Source organism: Zootoca vivipara, chromosome 5 (genome assembly GCF_965207765.1).
Source record: "Zootoca vivipara chromosome 5, rZooViv2.hap1.1, whole genome shotgun sequence".
Taxonomy (NCBI): Eukaryota; Metazoa; Chordata; class Lepidosauria; order Squamata; family Lacertidae; genus Zootoca; species Zootoca vivipara.
The window spans coordinates 26,329,308-26,350,190 of NC_142588.1; the positions used below are offsets into that span (position 1 = coordinate 26,329,308).

The 20,883-nt window shown below is 39.9% G+C and overlaps 1 protein-coding gene across 2 annotated transcripts in view; it reads left to right on the forward strand.

The window, feature by feature from the left end:
- The window catches only part of TET1 (tet methylcytosine dioxygenase 1), a 75,639-nt gene extending 58,793 nt beyond the window's left edge, over positions 1 to 16,846 (forward strand). For both annotated transcript variants that reach the window (XM_088669532.1, XM_088669531.1), the window contains exons 7-12: positions 5,518 to 5,726; positions 6,742 to 6,892; positions 11,536 to 11,625; positions 12,669 to 12,806; positions 13,552 to 13,876; positions 15,362 to 16,846. In XM_088669532.1, coding sequence (XP_088525658.1) covers positions 5,518 to 5,726; positions 6,742 to 6,892; positions 11,536 to 11,625; positions 12,669 to 12,806; positions 13,552 to 13,876; positions 15,362 to 16,488 — 2,040 coding nt within the window. In that variant the 3' untranslated portion in view covers positions 16,489 to 16,846. The remainder of the gene's footprint in view (positions 1 to 5,517; positions 5,727 to 6,741; positions 6,893 to 11,535; positions 11,626 to 12,668; positions 12,807 to 13,551; positions 13,877 to 15,361) is intronic.
- Positions 16,847 to 20,883: the final 4,037 nt, after the last annotated feature.

The following is a 20,883-nucleotide window of genomic DNA, read 5'->3' on the forward strand; positions in this document are numbered from 1 at the left end:
CTATCTCTGCTTAAACATCTCCAATGAAGGAGAGTCCACCACCTTCCGAGGGAGTCTGTTCCACTGTCGAAATTTTAAATTATAAAATTTAACGCTGTAAAGAAAGTGTGGAAGATCAGTGTTTCTGTTCAATAGACCCTTGTTCAATAGAACCACACGGTCCTTTCTGCAGTCTATATCTGACTGGCCTATTAAATGTCATCTTGGTGTGATAAGGATTATAATGCATTGAAGAAGCTACAGGGTACAATTAAGAGAGAAAAGAAAGCTGCAGTTAGGATCTTTTTTAAAAGCTGATGTGCTCAGCACTTTCCTGCTTTCAAGACAGCAGTCTCATTTTCACATCACTTTAAACCGCAGTTAACTAAACATGGTTTCAAGAGTAAGGCTGCACCTTACTGAAATCATGGGCGTTTTGCTTGTTTTCCACCCCTGTTGGGAGCTAAACTTGTTCGGAGGAAATGAATCACAGGCTCAAGTTCAGAAGTAACACTTAGTAACACTTAGCCAGACCATGGCCGCCTAGCTCCATGGCAGCAATAAGAGCCGGGTAGAAGAGACATGCATGCTGCATGTTCACCTTAAAACCACAGTTTAGTGTAATTGTGGTTTAAAGTGTTGTGCATATCAGACCAGTAGAGACTTGACTTTGCATATCTACACTGTGCCATTTCATTTAGAGCTTACTGTTCTCACTTGTGTTACATCTTCATGTCACAATATTCCAGTAGTGATTGGACCAGACATCCAGAAAATTTAAATCCATGGTTGTATCTTTGGTGATGGAAGAATAATAGGTCAGAGATTTTGCTACATGAAGGTTTGAGCAATGTGTCAGAGTTCAAATAAATTGCCGCAATTCACATTCTTCCCCTGGGGCTGGTTAATGCATACCTCAATTCCTATTTAGTTTTTGCTGCATTGTTGCTTTTTATACTGGCAGAAGTGACACACCTGGTGTATTTGCACATAATGTTAAGCCATGACTTGTTTCTCCCAACCTTGGTTTGCTTCCACTTGCCTTGTCCCTTTTGAGTATCTGGGTTGGGGTGCCAAGCATTCCATGGTTGTGTTCAAGCATAATGCTAAAACCAGAGATGATTTTTAAGCCAGTAACAAGCCACAGCTTCATATTGTGGTTTGTTGGCTGAAAGCAAACCATGGTGAGACTGCTGGGTTGAGTCCAGACATTCAAACAAACCGTGGCTTAATGTTTTGTGTGAACCAGGCTGTTATAAACTGATATGATTTCAAGTGTTTTATTGATTGGAGTCTTTTGTTCCATTTGTCTTGCATGCATTGTAAGCCACGGGTCTGCAGTCTTTCCTAGAGTGCTGTCTGTCTGTCACTGCAGGCAGATGGAATCTTGTCTGCAGGGTGTTCCATTTTGGAATTAACTGCCCTAACCTATACTGCCATAGAGAGAAGCTATTTCACCTTATGTATGGATTTCACATTAGTGCAATTCATTCTATCATTTAAATGTGTGTGAACCCATGCACGTTCATGTTAGTTAGTTGGCTGATGTTGAAGGGACAGTCTACATCAAGTAATATTTATTCACAGAGAACTTGTTCCTTATTCCAGAGCTCCTGCCAAGGGTTGAGACAGTTGCTTCAGCAATCTAAAAGAGATATTTCAAGTAAGTAGAACCCAAGCAGTTAAAACTGCTGCAGGAAGTATGCTTGCCCATAGCATTAACTTTTATAAGTGCATTCTAGACATTGAGGTATGTGGTTTTGTAAAAACGGATATTTTTAATAATTTATTTAAGGAATAGTCTTTTACATATACAAGTCAATAACATGGGAAGATTTTAAGTATCTCTAGAATATGTGATTATGCAAGATCCTAAAAGTACTCCTGCGTAATGACGGCTGATTATATGCCATTATGAAACACCATAGTTTGAAGTATGTTGAAATGCCATCTTATTACCTGATCATTTCATATTCAGGAGTCCCCAGTGTGTAGGAAAAGTGGAAAAGGAGATCGTCCTTGAGATAAATTCAGGCTACAGTAGGTTCTCTCACATGTAATTTACCAGAAAAGCAGACAATCTAAAAATCCAATTAAAAAATGCAGAAGTAACCCATGCTTCAGTCCTTCCTGTACTGTACCATTTCAAACTTTAGTTGAGGGGGAGATTGTATACTTTCATGATCCTCTGCAATTTGATGTTTTTAATAATGAGCAAGATAGTGCTTTGAATGTGTTCAGTTATTCTTTTGTTTGTGGTTCCAAATAAAAATCCTCATTTGCTTGAAGATGTAAGTGGATTTGTTCAACATCATGATTTGAAACAATTAAGTTACCAAGAATGATTCCTAAGAATGGAACGTACGTTTAACTTTTTTGCATGAGTTTGTGAGTAACTATATGTCTATAAAGGTGAGCAGTATAGGCGTGCTGCGTATAGAGACAGTCTGAAGCTAAACTGATATCAGTTTGGCTGGTGCTTGGATGGGACACTGCTTGGGAATTTTGTAGATAACCTTCAGTACCATGGAAGAAAGGCAGGATATACGGTAAACATTTTTTTTAAAAAAAAAAGATGAATAACCTAAGCTGCAGTCACATGTTGAAGTTACAACATTGTTGATATACAGTATGGTGAAATTCAAAAATAAAAACCTTATGTCGATACAGCTCTACAACTGTTCTATCCAGGAAGTTTGCAGAACATTGTGGTTACTGGGATAGTGCCTACTCCTGTTCTGTAGTCAGTACTGCGAATTCCAGTATATAGTGGTACCGCAGTTTACGAACTTAATCCGTTCCAGAAGTCCGTTCTTAAACCGAAACCATTCTTAAACTGAGGTGCGCTTTCCCTAATGAGGTCTCCCGCTGCCGGTGCCCTTCCACCGTTCGGATTCCATTCTTAGACTGAGGTAAAGTTCTCAAACCGGGACACTATTTCTGGTTTTGCGGAGTTCGTAAACCGAATCGTTCTTAAAGAGGACTGTTCTTAAACCGAGGTACCACTGTTAATGTGATGGTGATAATAGAAATTCTTAGAGAAATTTACAAGACTAATAATTCATACCACTATTTTTATAGACGTAGGGATATTATGAAAATCAGCACTGGCTTCATTTTAAGTATTGAGGGATGTATAATATTGAGAGCATTTCGAAAGAACTTTGGGGGTAAATTCATTTTGATTTCATTACTGAAGATGTGAAGTTACAATTCTGGCATGCCTTCTGTAAAATTCAGTAAAAAAAAAGAGTAGTAGACTTGGTAGACCTGTTTTAATACTTTTTCATTCCCAATCATAGCATCAAGCAAAAAATAAAATTGTTTTAGCAAAGCCATAAATACATAAATAAATGCACTTATAAGTCATAGTTCTACTATCAGCTAAGCTACAGCTGGCTCAATCCAACATTTAAACAATTAAATGGTACAGCCCTACAAGAAAGCAATCCACAGTGAATTATAGTTGTTGAAAAACTATTTGCTTGTTTTCCAATAGACCTTAGATTTTCACTCTGTCTAGAAAGGAACATAAGTGTCTTTAAAAGTGTGACTCAGAATTGCCCCAGGTGGTTTGGGAATCTTGGGTATTTGGAAACGTCAAATGTTTTAACAAAAATATTTTAAGTAGAATGATATGTATTTGGAGGAGACATGTTGAATTTAGGGGTGCCTCCTCCCCCGACAGAACCTACAACAGTTGCATGGCATGCATAAATTTCAGTGCTATGCCTTTTTGCTGTCAAGGATGTGGAATGATTTGAAAACCTGCTCACATTGAATTTCTGCAGCTATTAAAGGTACAGAGTCTGTGTTGGTCAAAAAAAAATGGCATTGTGGAATACAACTCAGTGAGAGACTGGATCATAAGGCTTCTGGTGTATTTAAGGAGTTTAAATCTAATATCTTAACATTGAATAATCGCTACGTAACTTGCTGCTAGTACAGTTGAATACAGAGCCTGCTACTTCACTAAAACTGGTTGTGAATCTATTTGTGCTGACCATCTCTGTTTAGTACTTCAAGGTTGTACTTTTACAAAGGAATAAATAGCATAGGATGTTGTTTCTAAGACAAATGAGCTGGTGATGACTTTGTTCCAGGATCATATGTACATGTAACTGCTAAAACATGTGGGTGTAGATCACATTTGGGAAATCGGTGAGCCACTTCGGGCCCTTAACTGACTTTCATGTGTGGCATGTAGGCCCACTGCCCAGCTGATTAGCACTAGAAACAGTTTAGGAGCCTACCATTGGGCATGCCCCACAGCTGTTCTCAACGGCACTCAGCTGGGTGCGAGGGGAGGTATAGGCCAGGCATCCCCAAACTGCGGCCCTCCAGATGTTTTGGCCTACAACTCCCATGATTCCTAGCTAAGAGGACCAGCGGTCAGGGATGATGGGAATTGTAGTCCAAAACATCTGGAGGGCCGCAGTTTGGGGATGCCTGGTATAGGCAGCAGAAGCCCTCTTTTGACATCCTTCTGTCTCATCTGCTTAATTTCATTCACATTTGTGACATAATGTGTGAGTAGGTATCTCTGCATTTTATGGTCTGTAACTTCCTAAGATCCGGACTTGCATATGCTTTGCGTGCTCTTCCATTACTGGTACTATTATCAAAGAAGAATTGAGAAAGTGTGTAAATTGAATGTTACATCAAGCATTTTTTTAATAGGCCAATCACTGAACAAGGAATGGGTTTCTGTGCTCTTTTCTCTCCTTCCTCCACTTTGTTGCAAATTCTGCCTTGTCTTTCCCGCTTTAGTGGTGGCTCAGCATTAACTGCTGTACTGACACTAACTATGGATTTTGTTAATCCATCTCCAACTGTGGTTTTGTAACCTGGTTAGAGTTGATGCATTGGTAAGACAACACTGGTGGGTTTCTATTAGTAATAATTATTTTACTGTTTTGCCTACCAATTTAAAAGAATTTACAAGCTTTCAAACATGTAACACAGTGCAAACCAGTTAATCCCATTAATCTAATCCAGGCATAGGTAACCTTGGCTCTCCAGATGTTTTGGCACTACCTCCCATGATCCCTAGTTAACAGGGCCTAGTGGTCCGGGATTGTGGGAATTGTAGTCCAAAACATCTGGAGAGCCAAGGTTGCCTATGCCGGATCTAATCCATCATCTCTGCAAAATGAACAATGAATTTGGGGCACAATCCTTTTTCCTGTCTTCTGGTGCCATGCTCATGATTGGAGGAAGCTCTGTAGGACCTGGCTTTACCTTCTTCACTTTAACACATATATATATCTGTGCATGAGCCATGAAGAGGAGAAGGAAATTGAGTTCTGGTGTGCCTTGAGGCAGGGATGGGTAACAAATAACCCTCCAGATGTGGCAAACTTAGAGAGAGTGGTGAAGACACTAATAAAACAAAATTCTGGTAAATAAGGGTTGGTAGCAATATGCAATCTTTAGAAGAAATCCAATATGACAGCAGGGCCTCTGCAAAGAAATAACTGGCATCATTGCCTTAGATCCTTTCTGTTTGATCTACAAACAATTCAACCTGTTTTTCAGGTGATACGAAGAAGTAGTGATGAAGAAAAACTGCTCTGCTTGGTTCGACAGCGTGCAGGACATCACTGCCAAAATGCCGTCATTGTGATACTTATTTTGGCTTGGGAGGGGATTCCTCATCTTCTGGCTGACACTCTATACAAGGAACTGACCCAGAGCCTCAGAAAATATGGCTGTCCAACTAGCCGAAGATGTGCACTAAATGAAGAGTGAGTGCACTCCAGAATACTGATATTTTGATGCATGAAAGTTTTAATTCTCCCACATAATTTACCTCTGTGATTCGTAATTAGTCTTTTTAAGATTTCGGATTCCAGCCCTAGTACTGTACATAAAACTTGAAAAAGTGTTATTTTGTAGTTGAGTAGGATGTAGCCAACATTTAATTGCCAATTTGAGTACAGTCATACCTCGGTTTAAGTACACTTCGGTTTGAGTACTTTCAGTTTAAGTATTCCACGGACCCGTCTGGAACGGATTACTCCACTTTCCATTAGTTTCAATGGGAAAGTTCACTTCAGGTTAAGTACAGACTTCCAGAAACAATTACACTCATACTTCGGGTTAAGCATGCTTCAGGTTGAGAACTCTGCGGACCCGTCTGGAACGGATTAATCCACTTTCCATTACTTTCAATGGGAAAGTTCACTTCAGGTTAAGTATGCTTCAGTTTAAGTACTCCACAGACTGTCTGGAATGGATTAATCCACTTTCCATTACTTTCAATGGGAAAGTTCTCTTCAGGTTAAGTACGCTTCAGGTTAAGTACAGACTTCCGGAACCAATTGTGTACTTAAACCGAGGTACCACTGTATAGTGTGGGAGGACCAAAATGAGCTTCCTGCTCCTCCTGTTTCCATCACTGGCAAAAAATGAAATGAAGACAGGTGTTTCTCTTCATTTTAATTTACCTGAGCCACATCTTGTTGTGCTTCTACTGATGCTGTCAAGGAATCACAACCAAATCTATCAAGCATGATTTCTTTCTCTAAATAGCGTAAAGTATAAACTTAGTATATCCTATTAGTAGGTCAATTGACTAGGAAATCTCTTATACACAGTAATGGAAAAGTAACATTTATACCCAAATAGGTCATTATCAAAAACCGCTGATAAACTATGACGTGTGTTTTTCCATTGTTCTGTTCAGAGATGTTTGGGATATGCATTTATAGAAGCTTGCTGCACTGCTGGCTGATTGCCACTTGTTTAAATCTTCCACAGTCGTACCTGCGCCTGTCAAGGCCTTGATCCAGAGACATGTGGAGCATCATTCTCATTTGGCTGTTCATGGAGTATGTATTATAATGGCTGTAAGTTTGCCAGAAGCAAAGCCCCCAGGAAATTTAGACTTCTCACTGATGATCACAAACAAGTAAGTGTCCTCCCTACCTTTCTCAAAATAATTTCTAATTTTAGACTAAAAGCAAAAAGGGTGCAGGTTTTTTTTTTTGCTAATGATTGCTTGGGCATATACATTTATAAGCATTCAAGGCAGCATGATACCTAATGTAATATCCTCAAGGAAAAAAACCACCAAGGACAAATGGGCTACATATAGATCACTGCTGATCAAGGACGACGAACAATTCAAATTAAAAGGATACGACGAACTAAAAAACGAATTAGTAAGCTGGTTAGATTACCATCAATTAAATGAAGTCTTTAAGGAGGATAAAAAAATAGGATTTAATTCAGAAACATCCAGACTAGAAAAAGATTTGATGAACAGTAATAATAAGATAATATCTAAAATGTACCACCTCCTTCTTGAGTGGGAAGTAATGGATGAAGCAGTGAAAGAGGTCATGATAAAATGGGCCCAGGACTTTGGCCATGCAATTATGATGGAGGAATGGGAGAAGCTGTGGAAATGCAATATGAAATTCACGGTATCATATACGATCAAAGAAAATATGTATAAAATGATGTACCGGTGGTACCTCACGCCCTCCAGGCTGTCCAGAATGTATAGAAGCATAGCTAATGTTTGTTGGAGATGTGGAGAGGCAAGAGGAGATATGATACATATGTGGTGGACTTGCCGTAAAATTAAAGTGTTTTGGAATCAGATACACGAGGAGTTGAAAAAAATGCTTAAGTTCAATTTTACTAAAAAACCAGAGGCTTTCCTCCTCGGAATTCTGAATACAGATTTGCCAGTAAAATATAGAGAGCATTTCCTGCATGCTACGGCGGCAGCCCGCCTGTTGATAGCTGCCAACTTGAAAGGAGACAAAATCCCTACAGTTGGCGAGTGGCAAGTCAAGTTATTGGGTTTTATGGAAATAGCTTAATTAACAGATAATTTAAAGGGAAAATCCAAACAGGCATTTACGGAAAAGTGGGAAAAATTCAGGAATTATATGCAAGAAACCGACAACAGGGAAGGAATCTTCATGGCAGTTTTGCATTGATGGGCATACAATAAATACTCAGACAATTTGGTAGGATAAGCTTTATTATGTACAAAAAAGAATAACAAGATTTTGATGAGGAATGTCAGTACATGAAGAATATAAAGGAGACAAGTTGCAGATGGTGACGGGAAGTCAACAGCAGTATTTTGATGTATTTAATTACCTAGGTGATGAAATGATAATGTTTTTTCTTTCTTTTTTTCTTTTCTGTAAACTTTTTGTAAAACATTACTTTTCAATAAAGATCTGTTAAAGCAAAAAAAAAGTAATATCCTCAACCCCCCCCCATCCTTACTACATAGATTCTGTGTGAAGACTGAGCACCACGACAGTGCTGTTTGTGCCAAAGCTCTCATGCATTATTGGTTTACAGTACACCAAGGTCTTTCTTGACGTTTTATTTACCCTTTTGTTTGCAGTTCACTTGCTGGCTCCTTCACCGATGCCATCCTTTCATGCCTCCAGTAGCCCATAGCCGACTGCAGTTTATGTATGTTCCCTCCCAGATAGAAATTGAACATCCTCAAACATCTTCAAGGTGTCAGTTTAAATAACAGTTATTTCAGCCACCGATTAGTTTTTATTTCCCATATTCCCAATTTTTAAAAAAGTTGGAATGCTTCATGAACTTCATGCTTGCATAGGGGGCATGCTGATAGTGTGTGGTTTTGGTTTGTTTTAAATATTTGCAATATTTTCCTGTATCTGAGTGCCCCAGAGTGGCACACAGTAAACATTAAAAACGTTCAATATCAAAAAACATTAAAGCCATATTTAGCTATAAACAAACTGAAACCCATTGTAAAATACAATAATGACAGGAAAACGTTGAAAGTACAGTGAAAACCTTCTCCTTGTGCTAGTTATTAATCTATTCCAAAATCATGGGTCTGCAGGTGTGTTTTTGCCAGTCATCTAAATGAAAACCATGTAGGGGAATAATGCACCCCAGAGAAGAGACTGTTACAAAGTTATGGGGCTATCACAGAGAAAACCCTCCCCTGTGTCCCTGCACTGTGAATCGCCTTTGGCAAGAGCGCCACAATAGGGACTCCTGTGCAATTCTTAATCAACAAGCAGGCTGGTGTGGGATGAGGCGTTTTCATATACTTATGTGCTGCTGAAGCAAGTGCTAAATCGTATAGTTCTTATGTTAAGGATGAAAAAGATGGATCACTTTATAAATCTGTTTTCTGTTGCTGTCACTGTTTTTATTAGGTGTTATTTTAGCTAAATACTGAATATTGATCATTTTGCAGATGACATAAATCTAGGAAGTATAGCAATGCAAAAGCAGAAGAAGATAGATTCAAAGTACAGACAGATATGGATCATTTGAGCAACTGGACCGAGTGAGATGAGGTTTAATGTAAAGAAGTATAAGATTGTTCTTTTAGGTAAGAATAGCACATAGCATAGATTTATAAAGCCAGATATCTCTGTTGGCTAGAATGCAGTCAAAGAGAAATATTGGGTAGATAGCAACATTTTTGTGTACGGGAGTTCATGGTATTATGGTATTGTGCGTGTAAAAGCGACCAGGTTTCTTTAGTCTGTTTCTTGCTGTAACAACAACAAAAACAGTGAAGAGTCTTGAAGCATTTTTAAAGATTAACACCCTTATTATGGCTTGAGCTTTCCTGGATTAGTCTTACTTCATCAGATGCCATCTTAATGCTTGTGCAACATGGGCATACCCTGGGAATCTTTGGGAGATCAGTGAGGGTGTCATGTGCACAAGGAGTGTCATCTGGAAATAATCCATGGATGCAAAGAGGAATCCCTTGGGGTATATGTGTGGTTTCCCCCATCTCACAGAAGAGAGTGAGATTGCAATCACACTGGATCACAGTGTCGTGCTGAGTGTCTTGCAAAATAAGTATGTTGCTTCAACTACTGAGCCACTACAAGACTAGCAAAACCTAAATGAAGTCACAAATGTATCAGCTTGGGAAAACACAATTGCAATGAGTTTTTTGTACTGTCCGGTTAAGACAGATAAGGTACTCACCATTCGTCGTCATGCCTTCTGTTTTCAGTGTCCAGGCCATAGATTAATGTAGCCAGAATGGCAAAACGAGGTTTTGGAGAAGTCTGCAAGTTGAGATTTGCCAAAGTGTAAAAAATTATAGGGGGGGGGGGGAAACAGGGAAGGAACAAGGGAGACTCCAGTGAGAGCTAAGCATGCTCATTGTTCATGGATTGCTGAGTGACTGAAGACAATAGACAAAAAACCTTTAGGAGATGGGGAAGGAGAAAGGAAAGGATATCCACTATGTCCTCAGAGAAATGTAACAAAGGTTGTTTAGTCAAACCGATGTGTTTGCCATATTAGCATAGGTCTAAGTGAATTTTCTTTAAGCAAATGTGATGTTTTAATTTAAAACAAAACAGTTTCTTATTTTGTGTGTTTGCTTTTTCACTTCTCCCCTTTCTCATCTTCCCCCATAGCCTTGGCTGTGATCCAGAGGGCAGGATTCAGCTAAGTTGTTGCATTAATGGAAAGCAGCACAAGTCCCATTAGCACAACAGGACTGTCTCTTTGTCTCCTCCCCCATGCACTCCCATGCCCTCCCCAAATCTGCTTGGGAGTGCTGGGCAAACCCTGAGAACGGGGTGCAGGGAGAGGAGAGGGGAGATCCTTCCCTCTGGCAAGCATTTCTGCTGCAATGATCAAAATCCACCCAGAGTTCTCATATGTACCTCCCCTATTAACTCAGTAGGCGGCCTTACGTATGCTGCTGTCTCTTCATTTGAATCACTTTGCTCCCATTTGCAACATTAGGATGATGATAATTATGACCTACTTTACAGGACAGTTGTAAGTATTACTGAAATAATGGTCTGGTTTGTAAAGCCAGACCATGGTTTAGAGTGAAGTCCCGGGCTGCTTTGCTCTTCTCAGGTTATTTTGCTTCTGTGCTGTGTTGAGCTATTTCATAGTTTGGCTTAGCATGGTGTCAGAACCTGGGTCCATGGTTTACAAATTGTAAACCAGACAACAAATCTTGGTTACAGCTTGTTTTTAGTCTGGAGAGAGCTAAACAGTGAAGCTGGTTTAGACAACACCCAAAGCCACATTGTGGCTTAGGTCAGTATGGTGCAGCAGCAAAATAACTAGGGAGGAATGTAGCCATGGTTTGGCATAATTTGACATGTGAACCAGTCTATTGTGTGTGAAATGCTTGGAACACTCTAAAGCATCATACAAATGCTTTCATTATGTAGCAGGTTTCCAAACATGGTACTTGCTTTGAAGAAGAAATAGATGTTTGTATTTTAATGCCAACGTGAACTCCCTTCCAACACCTCCATTAGATCTTTCTCTTGGAAATGGAAAGTGAACTTGGGATCTTTTGTGAACTTCTTTTTGTGCCAAGCAATTAATTTGCTGACTGCTTTTCCCTTCCTTTGAGCAACTCTCAAGAATGTTGCTATGTTTTGCCAATATGATAGCAAACTTACATGTGGGTTAGTAACCAAAACCACAGGAAGCTGACTGAATAGCGTACTGAATCTACGTTTGATGTGCTTTCACAGTTTTACTAGTCTGCTTCTCAAGCTATAAAATAATATGATGACTTCTTTCCCTGTCTAGGAAGAACATCTCGAAAACAATTTGCAAACTTTAGCCACTGATGTTGCTCCACTGTATCAGAAACTAGCCCCTGATGCTTTTCAAAACCAGGTAAAATCAAGGAAACTCAATGATTATTATGACACATCATCATTTTAATATTGGTGATGCAGAAAGAAAAGCTGCACAAGTTAGATGAAGGCCTTTCGTTATCTTAACTGGCCTACCTGAAAGAACAGCTAGGCTGGGATCCTATGCACACTTAACTTGGGAGTATGTCTCATTAAACACTTTAGGACTGACTTCTAGAAAGAAAAGCACTGCTGGTGTTACAGCTTTCAAATTCCTGCTGCTGTGTCCCTTGCTTACCAACAGAGTCAAAAAACTAATTGTTGTATTCTTCATCCTCATTGCTGATCAGTGTATTGCATGAAGTTTGGCAGATGAATAAATCCTGACAGGTGTTGCTTTAATTAGATTGTAGATCTAAGGATTTTTAGCACTATTCTCATCAAATAAGTCATGCATTTTCTTTCAGATTTAGCAATGCATAACAATGACAGTGTTGGCATGTCATGGTAAACCACTAACAAGTTAGCCATGGTTAATGGTTTAGCATGAGTGTGCAAATGGTTTTTACTGTAGTCCTCTCCTCTAGTGGGTTAGAGCAACAAACCATAATCCTTGGGAGTTATGGTTTGTTCTGCTCCAGTCAAACCATGTTGTGAACACAAGGTTCATTCTTGAGTGTGCAAGTTTTTGTTTCGTTGGAGCAAAACAAACCACAAACCCCAGTTTGGAAGTAATGCTAAGCCAGGAATTGTGGTTTTTAGTTCCTGATGGCTAAAGGAAGGGGCAAAGAAGGAGTGATCTCATGCTCATGTGACCTTTTGTATTCCATGACATGTAAATTGGGTTTGTATTCTCAGTCCAGTTGTTCACATCAAATGAAAAATTGTCCCTGAAGCTGTTGGTGTTTGGTGAGATATAATGTTATCCCCAGATAATATTTATTTGTATTTGTGGGAGGGGAGTTATTAATTTGTTTTATTATGTATTTTGTGTTTTCATTTTGTATTTTTATGTTGTGAACCTCCCTGTAATCTTCGATGAAGGGTGGTACACAAAATGAACGAATGAATGATGTTTTTTAGGTGGAAAATGAGCACATGGGTCCTGACTGTCGACTTGGGATTAAGGATGGCCGACCTTTTTCTGGTGTCACAGCTTGCATCGATTTCTGTGCTCATGCCCATAAGGATACACACAACATGCACAATGGAAGCACTGTGGTATGCAACATTATTGGGATTCAGTTTCCCAAGTGCTTGTTCATTTACAATTTATCTACTTGGCTTCCTTAGGTTGCTACCCTGTAGCTGTGAATGCACCCTTATTTCTAGACTTGCTTGTGTTTTTAATTGTTTATGCTCTTCTTTATGTTTATCCAAAAAAGCCATGTTTATAAAATAAAATAAAAAGCAGTTCAGAATTGCAACAAATGTAAGACAAAACAAATAACTGGCTTCCTGCCCTAAGTAGACCTCTAGTTCTTGGGTATGTTGCAATTCCCTTTATAAAGCTGAAGTGATTTGCAAGGGGCGCTTCAAGTTGTCGTGGTTGAAAGTTAAAAGTTTTTATGGATTGACAGAGGTAAGGGAACCAAATCATTGCATGTGCACTTCCACAAGTGCAACAAAACTTTTCTCCCCTGTGCTGCCCAAAATCTGCTCAGGGGGTTCCCCACTTGTGAAAGTCATTAGATAGAAGAACTTTTTAAAGGTGAAAAGCAGCTGAGTAGATATGTGAAGGATTGTGCTGTTAGTGTTTCTAAAATTGTGCAGTGTTATTCAAACCATGACATGTGGCTTGATGTTTGAAGGAGAGGCGAATTTCCATATTTTTCACACAAGCACCCCAAGTAGAATATTATTCTGCATGGTAAAACATAAATATCACAATTGCTGAAGTTGCTTCACTAACAAATAAGTGATTATTTATTATATCTCTCCCCCCCCCCCGTTTTTTTTTGGCTAGGTTTGTACATTAACAAAAGAAGATAACCGCATGGTTGGGGTGATACCCAATGATGAGCAGCTGCATGTGCTGCCCCTTTACAAAATCTCACAAACAGATGAATTTGGCACAGAGGAGGGTCTGGAAGCCAAGATAAAAGCTGGGGCAATCCAGGTGCTTACTGCTTTCCCACGAGAAGTAAGAATGCTCGCAGAGCCACGTAGAGCGACGAAAAAGAAGAAAGCAGACTCAAAGAAGCAAACCTTAGCAGAGAAGAAGCTGTCTACTCCTGCAAAGGGAAAAAACAGAGTGCAGGAAAATACCAATAAAGCTTCAAAAAGTTTAGGTAGGTACAATAAACATTGTTTCAAAAGTTACCTGATAACTGGCAGAAATCTGCTTATCAAAGGTAGGGCTGAGTCTCGGAATCTGACACCAACAATCAAGCTATCAGTGTGTCTAATAAATTAGGTATTGAGGGTGGGATAAAGCAAAACGTTAGAACAATCAGAATCTCAAGAGTACATTTAATAAACGAACTGAATCATACAAGGTGGAGGTGCTGTGTGGGTAAGTTGTTTTCAGATCCAGGAATTAAGGAGACGACCTGTTCTGGGTGGAGGAACAGGTGTCTAAAGGAACAGGTGTGCAACTTGAGCAGTTCTTCTCAATTCAAAGCTGTTTTTAGAGGCTCAACTGGCTTCGCAGTTTGCCACCCATGGCTGTTCCTGGATCAGCGACAGCCTGACATCAGTAATTCGTATTCTGACAATCTCACAATTCGAAAGTTGCAACACCCTCTGCATGAGCTACCTTTGAAGATGGTCCAAAAGCTACAGCTGGTGCAGAATGCAGCTGGTAGATTGTTAAATGGGGCACCAAGGTAGGATCACATGTAATTGATCCTTAAAGCACTGCCCAGCTTGCCTGTGAGCTCCTGGGCCGAATTCAAGGCGCTGGTACTGACATACAAAACCCTGAATGGCTTTGAGGCCCCGTATTTAAAGGAGTTATTCTCCCAATACCTTGCAGACCCATGATCTGAGACAGTTGAGGGAGGCCATGCTCACCGTCCTACCAACAGTATGGCATCTTGTGGGGTAACACAAGGCAGGGCCTTCTTGATACTGCAATTGTGCATTTCCCTGCCTGGAAAAGTGTGTCTGACACCTGCATTGGCAACTTTAGGTGTCAACCAAAGACACCTTCATCTGAACTTTGGGGACACAAATGGAATCTGGGGTCCAATAGTTTCAGTATCACCTGTTGTGCTACATTGTTTTTTAGTATTAAAATGTAATTTTAGAAGTTTTGTTTTTTGTGGTGGTTGTATTTTAAAATTTTGTGAATCACCTTGGACTCCTATAGGAGGAAGGTTTATATTAATATTTTTATTTCTATATTGGTAAGTTGCTGAAGGCACTCAGCATAAGGTGACCAACATTGACTCTGTTAATTTCTTATCCTGAAAAAGTACTGCATTAGGTGGGGTAGAGCTACTAATAGTAAATTTTCACATGATATTTAGAGAATGTATACCTGTTGTGCATGTGAGCTGTGTCTGCTGGAGTTCACAAGCCACTTCAGTAGGAAGTCCTTTTTAGTCAAAGGCAGGGCACTTCAGCACATTTTGGACTCCCATATCCAACCACATTTCCCCCACCCCTCCCAAAGGCACACATGCTATTTCCAGCTGCATCTTCTCTGCTGGAAACAAGCCTCCATTGAAGGGAAATTCATATTCTCACAATTATGTTTGCTTTTTTTTATTAACCAGCTACAGAAAAATGTAGAGCTTTATATTTAAAACATTTTGTTTTTTTTTCCTTAGGGAGCAAAGCTAATTCATTGCAATCTGGGACAAAAATGGAGAGTGGTAATCACCTTTCTACAATAAAACACAATTCAGACACTACTAAAAATTGCTCTGTACTAAAGCAATATGCGCCTTCCTCCCCTTTAAAGCTGGATAGTTTACATTCTTGCTCTCCGTTAACTCACAAAGCTGGTGGTATAATGCCAGTGAGTAATCAACAAGATTTTTCAACTCCCTACGGGTATTTGCAATGCAGTAGTAACAAACCTCATGTGACACCCAAAGGTAAGATCTTTGATGTGTCCATCAGCGATCATACTGGAATTTTGCTGGATGAGAAGAGGAATGGGGTGCCCCCATTTCTTCAAGACCTTACTGTTTCAGAATCCACAGCCTACAGAGAGACTTTACCCCACACACTTGAACAAGGAGTAGTCAGCAAGCAAAATTGTGAAATAAAGTTAGAAAACTCCCCTGCCTCGCAGTTGGCTAGCTCTTGTGATTCCTCAGTGCCGTTAAATTCTCCAGAAGATATAGTCAGAAATGAAATTGGTTCTTCCCAGGAGTGTCCAATGCAAAAAGGTGGTTTCAAGAACCCAAATTGTGATTCTGCCACTGCGGATAAACACCCAAGTTGCGAGCTCTTAAAGCGCACAGAGTCCGAAGAAAGAGCAGAGGAAATGTGGTCTGACAGTGAGCATAATTTTTTGGATAATGACATAGGTGGGGTAGCTGTAGCACCATCACACGGCTCCATCTTAATTGAATGTGCACGCCGTGAGCTACACGCCACAACTCCGATTAAAAAGCCAAACCGGAATCATCCCACACGGATATCGTTAGTCTTCTACCAACACAAAAACTTAAATGAGCCAAAACACGGGATAGCGCTGTGGGAGGCAAAGATGGCCGAGAGAGCAAAGGAAAAAGCAGCGGAAAAATCAAGCACTGAAAATACCAATGTACAACCCAATGACAGGAATGTGCACCAGGCCAGTGCCACCGGAGAGATTTTCTATGAAGACAATGAATTCAACCAAATTCCATCGCGCCGAGCATTAACAGTAACTCATGATAACATCATAACAGTGTCTACTTACGCCCTCACACGAGTTGCCGGGCCATACAACCATTGGTCATAGGTTTTTATAGCAACTGTACAACCTTGCCTTGGGAGCAGTGTTACACAATAATCCCTAAAGGTGCTGTTAAAGAACAAAGTCTTGTATGGTTTACTCTTTGTTCATCTCAACCATTTTGAAGGCTGAGGTAAAAAAAATAATGATTTTTTTCCTTAAACTGTGACTTTATATATTTTAACATCTGGTGATTTTCAAGCACATTTTAAGCAAAAAAAAATGTATAGTTAAATGATTTTGGCTAGGTTATTAATCGTGATTGAATTATTCAGTTTATTACCTTTTGGAATTTATACTTTGGTGCTTTGAATTGTCTGTTTACTACAAATGGGCTTTTTATAAAGATTTTAACATACTTCAACTTTTATGATGTAAAATCAATTTAGACAGTATTAGCTATACACAGCTCTTGGTGCTCAATCACAAGAAACAGTTGAAGATAAGCTGATTTTTTTCCTTCATGGTGCCATTGCTCCGACAGCTTCCAGTCGTTGCTGTGAAGCCCAAGTTAAGGATAACAAACCAATGATGATTTATCTTTGTACAGATCTTTCATGTCTGTATAGGTTTGTGTGTGCATGTGTATGGTCCACACACATCCACACACAAACAGTATCACTAGTGATGGTTGGAGGTTGTAAGCTGTAAATATATATATTTAAAAGCACTTTCTATTTTTAAAGTTAACTTGAAATAGTATAAGGATCACATTTGTCTAAGGTTTCTACATTCTCTACCAAGAAATCGTTATTTTTCTTACTGTGTAGAGTTCCATACTGCTACAACAACAGTACACATATACGCATATACTAAGAATATTTGGTTTTTAGACTCTCCCCCACCCCAACAGAGAGTTCAGATTTGCAAATATGAGCTTAAGGAGCATTTTGTCCATACCTGTATTGCTATGGTGTTTTGTTGTCAGAATTGATTTGCTGTAGTTTGTTTCAGCAATAAGTGCATGTGTGTCTTTCATGCAGAGCATTGCAAGCTACACATGACAACCAAATGTTCTTAGAGTTTTGGGGGTAGAACTGTTAATTGCATCAACAACTTCCCTCCTAAAGTTGCCTTATTAACATTCTGGAAAGTAGGACTCTAAAATATTTACAAGAGGAATTTGCAGTTTTGGCTGTTTTATAGTATATTTGAGTTCATTAAAGCTTCCAGAATGTTCACCAGCTGTTAGCTGTCAACACATGAAGGGTTTTATAAACATGCAGTCCAACCCAGTGTGTGATTACTGAGAACTTAAGTCTACTTTGTCATTGGGTTTTTCTCCCAGGTAGGAAAATGTAGGATCACAGGCTCATTCTAATTTCCACACAGACGTTGCACAAAAGAAGGACCCATAGCATGCAAAAATCCCGTTCAATCCCTGGCATCTCCAGCCAAAAACAAGGCCTCAGGTAGGCAGAAGTCTGTATTGTGCTATGTCTCCATTTTGATGCCCAGCTGCATTATAACTTTTGTTGAGACGCAATTGCAGCGACACAAAACAGAAATATGATCTTGCCTCAACCAAAAACAAAACTAGAGAAAAGTGCACAGAAATAATTTTAAATCTGAGTTAACTTGATGTGCAAACTAAAGCAAAATATTATTGATAGTCAACAGACAGTAGATAACACTGATAAATCTGACAACGTGGTGTGGGGAAAAGAGAGGGTATCCAAGACCTATATGTGTGACAGTCTCAAAAAGTTTTCCTTCTGTGAGAAATTATACAAAATATAAAAGCCAAGTCACACCAGCAGAATGTAAAAAACCCCAAACTAGTTCTGGTTCTCACAACTCAAAACAGCAGCTGTAAGGGGGCAACTACTTTATGAGGGGAGGTTACAACACTTCCAAGTTTTTGAGTTAAGGAAAAAGGTCATAAAGAGGACAATATGATAGAGGTGCAAATAAATTCACACCCCTGTCATGCCCCCCCTCCCATAGTTAAATTATGGGATATGATGTCATAAGATGTAATAATGACCACCAGCTTGGATGGCTTTAAAAGGAGATTGGAGAAGTTCACGGTGCATAAGGCTCTCAGTGGCTGCTAGGCTTGATGGCGGTGTACTCCCTTTGCTGCCAGAGGAAGGATGTCTCTGAATTCTGTTACTGGGGAGCACAAGTGGGGAGAGTGTTTTTGAACTCTAACCCTGCTTGGGGGCATCTGGCTGATCAATGTGAGAACAGGATGCTGGACTAGACAGTGGCGGAGCGTCATGCTCCGACACCAGGGGGCAGAGAGTAGGCGGGGGCAGGGCTGGCAAGCGTCCTGGGGGCGTGGCGCCCAGCGCGGGAAGGAGGGCAGCCGTGATGGCGCCCCACTGGGATCACGCTGACGAGGGCGGTGCATTCCCCCCGTACTTCTCTTCCTCCGCCACTGGGACTAGATAGACCTTTGGTCTAACCCAGCAGGGCTTTTCTTAAATTATTGCATTGTTTGTGTTACCAGTTGTTCAGGAGGAGCCATCACGATACATGCATGGATGCCAGCTCATTCTATCCATGTATTGAAAATATTAGTAAAAAAGAGAATAATCACATATAGAACCTGTTCTGTATACACCACATTTAAATTGGTTCTCATGCGCTATAGGGCAGGGGTGGCTAACCATCACCACCACCCCAGTTCAAGAGCCTGATTCAGTCAACCATACAAGCTTTTGTTGACTCTTAAGTCCCCACCTATTTTGGCAGCAGGAAAAGAAAAGACAAGAGTTGAAATGCCCATGAGGTGGACTGTCTGCTTCTATGTGTGCATGCACGCACATGTGTATTTATGCATGCAAGCAAGTAGGGGGGTGACACTCGTGGCTGGCTTGTGGATTCAAAGGGATGGCTGAAGTGAATGTAGCCCTTGATAAAAAATAAATAAATTAAATTCAGCCACCCCTGCTAAAGTGTATATAATACCCAAATAAGGTTCAGAAAAGTAAATCCAAATACACTGCCAGGCAAACACGTAACAAATCCCTTCCTAATTGAGCTGGAACTCCCTAGATAGGACAGTTTTCATGTGTATGCATGTGGTTCCTCCTTAGCAACAATCGGTACCACAAACATTACAAGAATTCAAACCCTTTAGTTTCTGGTTTTATAACAGTCTGCGGGTATGGCTTTGTTTTTATATTGTTGTACAATGTCCTAAAAATCTTCTGAAGTTAAAATGCACTTTGGTGTTTAACGCATGAACACATACTCTCACCCTATATTGTTACATTAAGGCCATGTACATTCCCCAAACATTACAGATGCAGGTACAATTTCAGCCACACACAGGAACTGTGCGTGCTTGCGTCCTACAGGGCAACTTCCCATTTGTAAAGCTTATGCCAGAGTTTACTAATTTCATCCTTGAAGCGTGGTTGCTGAACTGATTAGTTTGCTTAAGAGCCTTGAATAGGCATAAACCTGCCACAAAGCTTTCACGTTAGAAATAATCTTGGCAAATATCTGAAATCTCTTAGATAGTAATGGCCCACACTGCTCTTCTAGTAGCTCTGACAAGAAGCAAAACTGGAAAAAACCTTCACATTTCTAGCAACTAGTTTCAGATTTTTAGGTGACCAGATTTTTAGCCCTGCAAGAAGGACATTCAGATTCCTAGGCAGCAGCATCTAATTTCTGGTGACTAGATGCCAGGGATTTTATTAACTCTTGGGAATGCCCAGACAAAGGGGTTACTAACAGATCAAATAGATGGGTGCCACAGGGCACTGAATGTTCTCAGAACAACTGATGGTGCAGTACTGATGAAGGAATGCACATGGGACTGATCACACCTACTTGAATAGTAGACCTATGTAAAAACAGGTTACAGCCCATACATAGATTGTGTGAATTGGGCCTTAGAAATGATTAACCTTTTCATGACATCGTAAATTAAACATTAGGTGTGGTAGACACTCCAGATCTGGAACACTATAGCATCCATCTCCTTTTCTCTATCCCCCCCCCTTTTCTTTTAGTTCAATTGACTAAACCAAACACAATCAAAATAACAGCCTTGATAAGGATCATGCTTATCAAGGATCAGCAGTTTACATTTTAGAGATGGGGAATTTTTTTGGTATTGACCTGTCAGCTCAAATCAGTGGGCTCTGAATTATCATGTTTTGTATGAGCAATGGTTGCAGGCCATAAGGGTAAGCTTTTTGGTTACACTTGTGATTCTCCATCGTGTACATAAATTCCACAGGTCTAACCAGAGCTTGAAGTTTTACTGATAGCATACTTGATATTGTAGTGGTGCTGTAACAATGTCTAGATCCTCTAGACATGGTGCTTTTTTAAAATGTCTACCATGGTTGTGTGTTCAATCTGAAAAAGTTTTTGGTTTGGAAAAAATTACATATATGTGAATTCTTCAGTTTACCCTTAGTTGCCTATGATTCTGGT